General features: G+C 56.5%; 1 protein-coding gene across 4 annotated transcripts in view; it reads right to left on the bottom strand.

Moving 5' to 3' along the window:
* The window catches only part of TMCO4 (transmembrane and coiled-coil domains 4), a 97,729-nt gene that overhangs the window by 26,784 nt on the left and 59,484 nt on the right, over positions 1 to 11,461 (bottom strand). For all 4 annotated transcript variants that reach the window (XM_045299191.1, XM_045299193.1, XM_045299192.1 and 1 more), the window contains one exon: positions 11,239 to 11,323. In XM_045299191.1, coding sequence (XP_045155126.1) covers positions 11,239 to 11,323 — 85 coding nt within the window. The remainder of the gene's footprint in view (positions 1 to 11,238; positions 11,324 to 11,461) is intronic.

Here is an 11,461-nt window from a genome sequence, read left to right as displayed (position 1 = left end):
GTCAGAGCACCACTGCTGGTGACGTCAGAGCACCACTGCTGGTGACGTCAGAGCACCACTGCTGGTGACGTCAGAGTGAGCAAAACAGACACAGTTCCTGTCCTCAGCCTTCTCATAGGTAAAATGGGAACATCAACACCTATATCTAAGGTTGTTTGTGCAATAAATGAGAAAACATGTAAAGTTCTTAGTATAGTGCCTGGCACATAGTAAGTACTTAATGATAACGATAATACATAAACACAATACACCCAGCTCACTAGTCAGCTCTGACTCATGGTGACTCTACAGGGCAGGGAAGAACCGCCCTGGGAGCCATCAGCATCCTAATTTACCAGCTAGCCTGACGCTCAGAGCGATGAGGTGACTCGCCTCAGGGCACACAGGCAGTAACTAGAAGACTCGGGATTTGAACTCAGGTCTCTCAAACCTAAGTCCAGTCCTCTTTCTTTCTAGTCATTAAGGATGCTGACTTCTGAGCCGGTTGCCTCAATGCCTCCCGAGGAACAGTTGCTACATCGCGCCAGGTTACAGATGGGGCTGGCCTGGGCTCCAGGGTGGACTCGGTCAACCAGGGAGCAGCAGGCCGTGGAGCCTTAGATTTGCTGCTTGTATCAGCGACAGGCCAGCCTGGCTCGTCATGCGGTGTCTCGTCCACGGGGCAGACACAATACATAGCACCTTTCGTGAGGAGAAACACATCCATTAGCTAGCGGAAACAGGAATTGATTTCTTGGCCCAAGTGGCCATTTTCCGGCTCAGCTGGCTACCATGAGTCAGCTTAACTAGAGGTTGCTTCCCAACATCTCAATTGTCAAAGATCTTTAAGGAAACACACAGAAACAATGAAATGTCGGCGGTGACCTGGAGTCTGGAAGCTCTCTGTGAGTGCACAGATGGTGGTCCCTGCTGACAGTCGGGCCTCCACCCCAACCCTCACCTGTTGCCGGGGCCAGAAAGACTGCCAGGGGCCGGGCCAGTGTGACAGCACACTCATCCCTCCGGCTGGAGAGGACTGGTCCCCTTTGGGGCTCCTGGGGATGTGCTTTTCCTGCTCAAAGGTAGAACCAGTTGGTAGGTTTGGAGCTGGCAGGGTCAGTGTGTACGGGCCAACCTTGCCTGTGGGCAGTCCAGGAGGGGACTATGTGCTTGAGAGTAGAAAGCCCCATCTTTCTCCGTAGGACACTGGTTCTCAATCTTTCTAAGGCCACAACCCTTTCATACAGTTCCTCATGTTTTGGAGACCCCACACCATGAAATTATTTCCCCTGCTACTTCATCACTGTAATTTTGCTACTGTTATGAATCAGGCGACCCCTGGAAAAGGGTCGTTTGACCCCTCAAGGGGTCGTGACCTCAGGTTGAGAACTGCTACCCTAGGAGCAGCTGGTGGTTTTGAACTGCTAACCTCATGGTTAGCAGCCCAACGCATAACCACGACTGCCACCAGGGCAGTTGATGGAAATCTTAGGAACTTGCAACCGATGGCATTTAGTGGACCCCTGCGGGCAAGGCTCTGCCTCCTGCTAAGCCTCCACTTTAGCAGCTGTAAAATGGGGCTGACTATCCTGACTGCAGGGTGGCTGTCAGGATTAAGGAAGTATTAAGTTGTGGCAAGATCACGGTCAGCCCTGCTGGACTTGAGTTTGGCTTCATCATGACTAGCCCTGTGACCATGGGCTGATAACTTCTATAAACCTCCTCTGCAAACTGCGGGAGGGAGGCAGTGAAAACTACACAGGATTCCTGTGAGGATTCAATCACTAAGACGCGAAGGATTCAGCTCTGCCGGGCATACAGTAAGGCCCCAGCTGGCGTCAATGTTTGCTCTGGTCCACTGACGGAAAGACTGGGGCTTTGAACCCACCCAGCACACAGTGGCACCCAGCCAGACGCTGGCTTCTGTGCAGGTGCTGCTGCTGCTGTTGTTAGGTGCCATTGACCCAGAAGGAAACACTACCCAGTCCTGCGCCATCCTCACCGTGGTTCCTGGCCTGAGCCCACGGATGCCACGCCATCACGTGTAGGGCCTTCCCTTTTTTCGATGCCCCTCTCCTTTAGCAAGCACGACGTCCTCCTCCAGGGACAGGTCTCTCCTGACAATATGTCCAAAGTATGTGAGCGGAAGCCTTGCCGTCCTTGCCTCTACGAAGCATGCTGGCTGTACATCTTCCAAGACAGACTGCAGATCACACCCCAGAAAACCCTTGGGGGGCAGTTCTGCTTCATAACACATGGGGGCGTGATGAGTTGGAATCGACTTGATGGGTGGGGCGGGGGTAGGGGCGCATAGCCAGTGCCAATAGCTTGATGTTGGTGATTATGAGGAGGTCTTAGTCGTGCTAGGCAGGGGGGAGGCTCTCTGTAGAGCTCACCTGAATCAGGGTCCGCCACACAAGCATCCCATATGCTCAACCAGAAGGCCAGCGACTGCCAGTGGGGCACAGTCCTTCCCACTCCGCCCGGACTCACTTGAGTAACAGATGGGAGAAAGCTCCGCAGATGCCACCGCGTGGGTCTCTGGGATGACGTGTGCCCTACATGCACGCACGGGCAGAGCCGGGCCAGCGCTCGAGGTGGCTCTGTGATGCAATCCACCTGCCTGGAGCTGTGGGCGGAGTGGAGAAGGCCCGGAAGCTCGGCTGTGAGCTATGTGGGTTTGAAATGGTGGGGATGACGTCTCCACCTGAGGGCTGGCTGTGTCTGGGTGGGTGGTGGGTGTAGGAAGGCAGTGTTGGTCCCACCCAGGCAGTGGTCCTCAGATGTGCTAAGGAAGAACAGTAAGCTCCCTTTGAGAGCACCCACCTTGCGCCAGGCTGTCTGCCAGCCGATGGCATGCATCACTGCCAAACGTCACAGCCACTCTGCCAGACCCCAACTCCTGTCCCTGGGAGGGCTGTTTGTCCCAACAGAGGACAGGGGCTCTGCTGGCTTGTCCCCGGCCATCTCTCCAGCCTGGCGTGTCATTGCTGTGGGCTGTTGCCTGGCTGACTCTGATTCCCATCCACTGCGCAGAACAGGCGTACGTGCCTGACAGGCTTTCCTGGGCAGTCAACCTTCATGGGGGCGGATGGCCAAGCCTTTCAGCCAACCTTCTGGTGGTGGCTGAGTGCTTAACCACTGCACCACCAGGGTGCTGAGTGAATACAGGCGGAGCTGTTAGGAAGAGCTGCTCTGGGGCACTGTGAGGGGTGAAAGCATCTCATTCGGAGGCGGCCAGAAGGAGATGAGGAGCCAACACACAGCAGGAGCTCAGGAGCCTGGGAGGGCTGTGTTACTGCCCTGGTTCTAGGTCAAGTTCTCCACCATGCTCTGAGTCTTGCTGCATGTGAAGAGGGGGGAAGACTTACCCGCCGCATGGGTTGTGCAGGTATGTAAAACCTGAGCAAAAACCTGGCAGAGCACGGGGACTCACCACAGGGCAGCATGGTTCCTATGGTGACGGCCATGATTCTGGGGAAGGAGTCTTGCCTTCCCGGTTTGAGACCGGTCAATACACCACCTGGCAGCCACCATCTGTCTGCTGGCAGAGGCGTACGTCTTGTTATGATGCTTTAGCAGGTTTGAGAGCATCCAGATTAAGATGGGTGATGAGGAAAGGCCTGGTGATCTACTTTCAAGAGCCTGCCAACCCAAACCCTGGGGGTCACAATAGTCCGACCCGTAACTGATGACACGGGCCTGGGCAGTGTGTTGTTGTGTTGTGTGTGGTGTTGCCATGAACCAAAGGCCAATTCGGTGGCCGCTACCCACAGCCGCATTCCTACGGCTGTTCCTGGGCCTCTTGTGGTCATTTCCACGTGGGGGCAGCACCGAGCTCCCAGGAGTTTTCACCAGGTCACCATTCTCTAGGTACTGGGCATGGTCTGGAGCCACAGCTGCCAAAGGGGCTCAATGCTTTGGCTGGACTTGGGCCCGGCCAGCCTGGACCCAGGGCTCTGCACTGACCTTGGAGGGTACCATGTGGGGCCCATCCCTGCCTCAGTCTGTGTGGAGGCCCCTAGGCTGAGCGCCTGGGCTCTCGCCCAGCACGTGCAGGCCGGGCTGTCTCCGGCTTTCCATCCAGTGTACGGTCTACCGTCCATGCTGCGTGGGCCGCTTCCCGGAGGCAGAGGGGTGGAGCAGATGGGAAAGGCCCCATTTTGTAGACAAAGAAACTGAGCCAGAAGTGTCTGGCGGAGGGAGGGCTGAGAATTAACCACAGACACCAGAATCCAATTAGAGTCTGCCAGCTGCTAAGGGAGTGTGAACGTCTAGGATGTGTGCAGGAAGTGGAAACGGCTGCTTATTGCTGTCTCATGGACTCATGGGGCCCTCGCATGGGCTCTGGGAATACAATGTGGGGGGCAGCTGCTGGCACTGTTCACCAAGCACTTCTGGCTCCCTGACTTCTCAGCACCTGGTAGGAATGCATTTCCGCTCTGACCCTCTCTGATGGTCGCTATGTCCACGCACCTTGCTTTGGCCAGTGGAGCGTGGGCAAAAGTGACGTGTGCGACTTCCAGGTGACAGCATTAGCAGCCAGCGGATACCTAACTGACCGATGGACCAACCACATGTGGAGGTGGACCTTCCATTTGGCTTGGGTCTCCTGAGTGGCTGCAATGACCAGAGGCCCCTGCTGATCCACTGGGAACAGGTAGAGTGAATGGGAAGGTATCCAGATGCCCCTACGGTGTTAGGGGATGTTTGTTACAGCAGCACAATTGAGCTTGTCCTGACCGATACCGTGTGAATGCTCAGTGATGGTCTTCATGCTCAGTTTAGTGATGGGGCATTCACGCTGTTGGGTTTATGACGGTGCAGAAGGCACAGAGGTCATTCAGACAAGATCCCTGCTCTCAGGGGGCTTCCACATTGACCTTGAGGGGAGGGCGGGCCAGGCTGTGAGGGGCACACAGCCTGGTGACTGGTAGCATGTCCCTAAAGTAGCAACTTCAGCAGGAAAGGGGATGAAGCTGTGAAGGGGGTTGACTCTAGAGCAGTGGTTCTCAACCTGTGGGTCGCGACCCCTTTGGGGGTTGACCGACCCTTTCACAGGGGTCGTCTGATTCATAACAGGAGCAAAATGACAGTGATGAAGTAGCAACGAAATTAATTTTACAGATGGGGGGGTCACCACAGCATGAGGAACTGTATGAAAGGGTCGCGGCATTAGGAAGGTAGAGAACCGTGGCGCTAGAGGAAGCTTTTCTTGAAGGGGAGCAAAGGCAGGGTGTGCTACATTTAGGCAGGGCGGGCGGGCTGGCGGTGGGTGGCTGGCGGAAGGATTCAGGGCTCTGGCTGACTCTTGGATTTTACTGCTGCATTCTTAGGTCTCCAGGAAACAAAGGGTGGATTCAAATGCAGGCCAGTCATGCCCTTCCCCACCACCCGCACGCAGATAATGAAGATTGCTTGCAATTAGGAGAGGCCTCCTCTGTGCGCAGATTAACTGTGTGCGCAACCAGGAGACAGTGAGCTGGAAGGAATTAGACTCGGGGCCGAGGGGGAGTGATTCATGGAAGAGCTTAGCCAGCTGGGGACTTGGAGACACCCCAGAACTAACTCATGGCAAAGACTTGGGAGGGGTTGCTGAGCAAGAGGGTAGAAGGTGGCATGCCAAGAGGACGGAAGGGAGGGAGGAGAGGAAGAGAGGGAGGGGCAGGCTTCCCTTCCACTAGGGCCCACGGGCCCTGTTGTACATGTAGGGACTGGAGGCTACCTGACGACGTGCTGCCCCTGCTGTCCAGGTGGTTGTGACTCGGGATGCCTGAGTGGGTCAGAGTAGGACTGCGCTCTATCGGTTTTCACTGGCTAGTTTGAGGGAAGGCACTTCCTGGCGGATTTGAACCTCCCACCTTGTGTTAGCAGTCGAGCACATGTGAATCCGCCAGGGACTCCATCCGCCGTGCTGTTGTTGATATCCGTTGCCTTGGAGTCGGCCCCCGACTAATGACAACAAGCCCAGGCAAGACAGAACCAAACACTGCCCAGTCTCGCGCCATCCCTGGGATTGGCTGCAGACCGCCTGCTGCGATCCACAGGGCTCGCCCCGGCTGGTTTCCACAAGTCGATCACCAGGCCTTTCTTCCAAGCCCATCTTTATGTGGAGGTTCTGCTGAAACCTGTTCAGCACAGCAGCCACTGTAACCCCCGCGGACAGATGGGCAGTGGTGGAGCATGTGGTACACTGGCTGGAAAGCAGACTCGGAGCTCAGGCATGGAAGGTGGGGAATTCTACCATGGAACCACCAATGTACCCATTTATTAAGCTTCCACAGTTCCTGGCATGTTAAAATTGCTCCGAAAGAATTAAAACCCAAATGCATTGCCGTCGAGTTGATTCTAACTTATATTGACCCTACAAGTTAGAGCTGCCCCATAGGGTTTCCAAGGCTGTAATCTTGATAGAGCTTTGGTAGTGTAGTGGTTACGCGTTGGGCTGCTAACCACAAGGTCAGCAGTTCGCACCCGGCATGCTGCAGGAGAAAGGTCAGGCTCTCTAATCCCGTAAAGAGTGAGCGCCCTGGAGACCCACAGGGGAAGTTCTACCCTGAACTACAGGGTCACCCTGAGGTGGAACTACTGGATAGCAACGAGTTGTTTGTTGTAATCTTGACGGAAGCAGATCACCTCATTTTGCTCCTGTGGAACAGCATGTGGATTTGAACTACCCACCTTTGGTTAGCAGCCAAGTGCGGAATGACTGCACCACCAGGGCCCATTTCCAATGTATTACTGGGCTCTTATTATGTGCCAAGCATTTAGAGTCACTATTGCATTTAGTTCTCACAGCCACTGTTGTTAGCTGCTATCAAGTTAGTTCCGAAGCCCAGGGACCTATGGCAAGAGAACGCACACTGCCCGGTCCTGTGCCACCCAGGTTTGGATGCCGTGTTTCTGTCCATTGTTGCAGCCCCCTGTACTGACTCATTGCTGGGGGGTCTTCCTCTTTCACACTGATGTAAACATTACGACAAAGCCCAAGTGCTCGAGGTGGCCTGTGACGCAGTGGGCGGAGCAGCGGCCAGGAAGGATTTGGGAAGGGGGCTCCCACGAGAATCAGCATCTGAGAGACTGTGGTGGGGACCCCCGAGGGACCTCTGCCTCTCCCTCTGCTCCCGCCAGCTCCCAGCCAGCATTCTGGAGGCGGCTGATGTGGCCCTCACTTCCGACTGCCAGGGCTAAATGCTTCATGGTAATTAATTCAATTTGCTCTGTAGGGGAATGGAAGCCTGGGCTCGTATTAACGGTCTGAAGTTAACATGTAATTTCTGCTAATTGGAGCCAAACACGTGTCTTCGCCTCCAAATGAGGAAGTGGTTCTATGAATAAACCCACGTCACTGGAGGTGGTGGGGAGCCTGGCAGACGGGCAGCTGCACGGGCTGGAGGGACGAGGACTACAAAGGGGCAGGAGGGTGTCCGCACAGAGGATGGCAGTGAGAAGCGAGTATGCGGAGTCGGGAGGAGCTGCAGCCACCCTCCACAGCAGGGGCAGCTCAGCCTGCACACTGCTGACAGAAGGACGAGAGGCCATGTGGAGTGTTTACCAAGAGCCAGGGCTCCCTGGGAGGTACAAACAGTTAATGCACTTGGTTGAGTTGTGGGCAAAGGTTGGGGGTTCAAGTTCACTGAGCGGTGTCTTGGTCCTACGTCCCCACATCCAGCCCCGGAAAACTCTATGGAGCATGGGTCTCCTCTTATGGGGTCGCGCGGTAAACTAAGTGGCAGCTGGTTTGTACCAAGACCCAGCACGGCACCCCTACCTGAGCTCTGTGCTCCCTGGGGGTTACCAATGCCCAGCGAGGAGGGTGACATGAACATCTCGTTGCAAATGGGAAATGGGTGTCCGTCGAGGCTGTGCCCTTGCCCAACCGAGGTTACGTAGCGACAGAGGCAGAGCCAGGATGCTGACTCCCAAGTCCGTGCTCATCCCTTGAGCCCACTGGGAGGGTGGGGGTTATTGCTCGACCCTCCACCGGGGGCAGTGTGCACGGCCCTGCTGCCTGAGGGGCCACTCCCCGCTTTATCCAATGGCGCGGCAGAAGAGTAATGACAGCAACAAATGCTTTGCTGCTTGTCCCATCCAGAGGAGAGTGTTCCCCCGAATCCTCCGCCTGGCATCTGGCCAGGCTTTGTCCCCACAGAACGTGGCGGAAGCAACGCTGTGAGACTTCAGCTGCATTCACTCTCACCCCAGGGCCCCCATGGAAGGGGTCAGTCAGGCATCTGGACAAGGACCGAGGCTTGCTGATCCACAGCCACTGCCCGCTGCCAGACACATGTGCCAGGGCAACCTGGACCCTCTGGGCATCCCTGCTGCCTTCTGATCTCCACTGCTTGAGGGAGGCGGTCAGAAGACACGACACTATGGGCTAGGGTTGCCAAGCACAGGTACATGGCTGCAATGCAGCGGCCCCACAGGAGAAAGACGAGCTGTCCACTCTCGTAAAGACGTGACAGTCTTGCAAACCCGATATGAGGTCGTGATCCGGGGACAATCAGTCACGGTGTGAGGAGACCACCTCCCGTCTGTCGGCGTGCTGTCCTGTGGCGGCTTGTATGTCGCTGTGATGCTGAGACCGATTCCACCTGTGCTGCAATCCCAGCAGGGTTACCGGCTGAGAGAGACTGAGAAGAAAGGCCTGGCAATAGACTCCAACACGTAGTCAATAAAACCCTGTGCACTACAGGGAGCTTCAGGTTTTTGGAGCAATGGGATGAGAAGAGGACAGAATGCTTCCATGAAGTTTCTGAAGACCCCTGTGGTTAAACCAAGAGCCCACTAGGTTAGACGGTACTCAAGCGCACAGTGGCCGGACATACCTGTGACGGTACAGATGGTGGTGGTGGTGGTGGTGGCAGATGGCAGGGCTCTGTTCTGCTGTGCACGAGGTCACCCTGAGTCGGAGTGGGCTTGATGTTATAACAATGCGTCTGGAGAGGTGATTTGCTTTTTCTTTCTTCCCCGGCAACGGATAACTCGTACAAGATGCTCGTGAAGGTGCTAGGACCAGTGGTCTTAAACGAGGCCGTGCAGCCTGACTGGGCTCGGCTCTGGCATGTTAGTGACCTTCCTCGACAAGCAGGGCTCTGGGTAGCCGCTGCCCAGACAACAGTCCCCAGCCCAATCCTGGTCTGTGGCCATGAGCAAGCTCACTCAGCCTGGGCCCAGACACAGCGCCCATCCCAGATCGGCCTGTAGACCCCGACCATGTGAGTATCTGTTGTAGCCCCCAGAGGTGGGGGCTGGCCTGTGCTGTCGTAGCACTGGGATCAATAGCCGACTGGTCCGACCATCCTGCCTCCCTGAACGCCGCTGCACACATCCACGCCGTGAAGACTCTGTTCTACCGTGTGGGGAAGACATGGGGGCTTCGGCAAGTTCACGGAAAACTGCCATTACCTTTCAGTTCAATTTCCCCGTGAATTTTTGAAGTGCTCTCATACAGTCCTCCCCTCCCCCAACCCTCAGAGATTCTGAAAGCACAATGACATTTGCATGACGTTACAAGAGCGTAGGAGTCAGTGATGCTGTCCTGGTTCAACAAAGCCCTTTGCGGGGGAAGCGCTGGGAGTGGGGAGAGATGGTAATCCTCTAAGGCCTCCCTTGGCGGGCCACCAGGTCCTAGGTGGCCAAGTAGAGCAGGAAGGGCGGTGGGGTGGGGGGCTGTCCCTGTGATCTGCTGTCCCTGGCCATGACTGGCGTCACAGGCTGCCTCTAGAAAAGGTAAGTTACAATGCTTTCCGAGGTAGACATGAAACCTTGACCCGGGCCCAGCGTGCCCGTCCTTCCTTCTAGCTTTGGCTTGACCTCTGTCTCCAGCCTGGCTTTTCCCGGTGAACACAACCCAGAGCTGGCACCCAGGCCCTTGTGTGCGGTGGTCTCAGAGCTACCAGAGGTGGGACAGAGCAGCCTCCCACTGCTTCAAGGGACAGGGACCAAACCACACGAAGGAGGCAGCTGAACGCTACAAAGGAGCCCGAGGGGGCGGGGGGGCGCATCTACCAGCCGGGGCATTGAGAGTGGCCAGACCTTCCACACTGGGCTCTGGTCCTTCCACAGTAGAGGCCTGTCCCAGGTGACGTGGGGACAGATTTTAGCAGACAATGACAAGCAGAAATGAGTCATGGCCCAAAGTTCCCTGGCCTCTTCCATGCCTGCCGGTGACGCCAATGCTCAAAATACCACCAGTCAGCCCCTGACTCATCCCAGCCCCCTCGGGTCCAGCTGGCTCCCATCCCCACCCGCTCTGTGCCGGTCACTGAATCACCAGCTGACCAAGGAGAGTGTGTCGGGGTGTTCTGGGGGAGCCTCAGGGCGGGGGCTCTAACTGCAGCATCCATCTGGAGTCCTGGGGTGAACTCTGGCAACAGTGCGTTTCAAACGGGCAAAAGTATGGCTGCCATGTGGGGTGGACACACTTAACTCCATTTTATGGGTCCGAGAGGCCTTCGGTGCAGGCCAGTGAGGATGCTGGCGGTGGCCCCAGCCTCCTCTCTGAGCCACCTGTGCCCTCAGACAAAGGTGCTCCTTCCTCAGTGCCATCTACTTACTGTCCCACTGAGCTCCACCTCTGCTGCGCCCCAGCAGCAGAGGGGCGCATCTGGGCCCAGGGCCACAGACCACTCCAAGTGCCCTACCTCCGATCCCAGCTCCCTCCGACAGGGAGCCTCTATAGACAGTTCTGTCCCCAACCAGCATCCTGTCCCAGAGATCTCGCTCCCTTGAGGTTGGGGACAGTGGCCCTCAGTCCTTGTGCTGCCAGCACAGGAGGGATGACAGTGGGTGACATCACAAGTTCTAGGGAGGCCCTTGGGGCACACTCTCTGTCACACTGGCCTCAGGACACTTAGGTAGAGACTACAGCCCTGTACCTGACCCTGGCCCTGCCTGGGACTCCCTGGAAATGTGCAGTAGCATTGGGGGTTGTCACAGTGCCCCAGAGGGGCTACTGGCATTTGGCAGCTGGGCCAGGGGGTGCTAAATATCTTCTGATGAGGTGTGTGCATGTTTGTACACGTGCGATCTTTCCAAGCTCTTTCAACACGTCCATATCCCAACACGGAGACACATATACACGCACGATGCCAGAATGGGGCCCAGAACTCAAGGGCCAGGGCCATTATCATCCATCCCACATTACATGCAGAAAGGCGTCATTTCCCAAGAGCCGTGGCCCCTCTGCAAGGCCCCTGTGCTCAGGACCGCCGGCCTGGAGGAGGAGCCACCCGGCGACAGCGCCTCACTCACCTTTCTCCTGAGCCATCTCCTGCAGACAGAAGTAGATGACTCTGGCTCCCAGGCTGAAGCCAATCAAGGTGACAGGTCGCCGGCCCTGGGGGAGAGGGAGGACACAGGTGTCTGAAGGAGACACGGCCTTGATGAGGGGGGCGCTGATGAACGCGCTCAGCGCCTGCCTCTTGCTTCCTGAGTCACGCAGGTGCTATTCCTGGCACCCGAGCGAGCGAGCGAG

Source organism: Echinops telfairi, unplaced genomic scaffold, assembly GCF_000313985.2.
Source record: "Echinops telfairi isolate 266 unplaced genomic scaffold, ASM31398v2 ScPeMD7_7457;HRSCAF=8495, whole genome shotgun sequence".
Lineage (NCBI taxonomy): Eukaryota > Metazoa > Chordata > Mammalia > Afrosoricida > Tenrecidae > Echinops > Echinops telfairi.
This window is presented reverse-complemented; position numbering and strand designations above follow the sequence as displayed.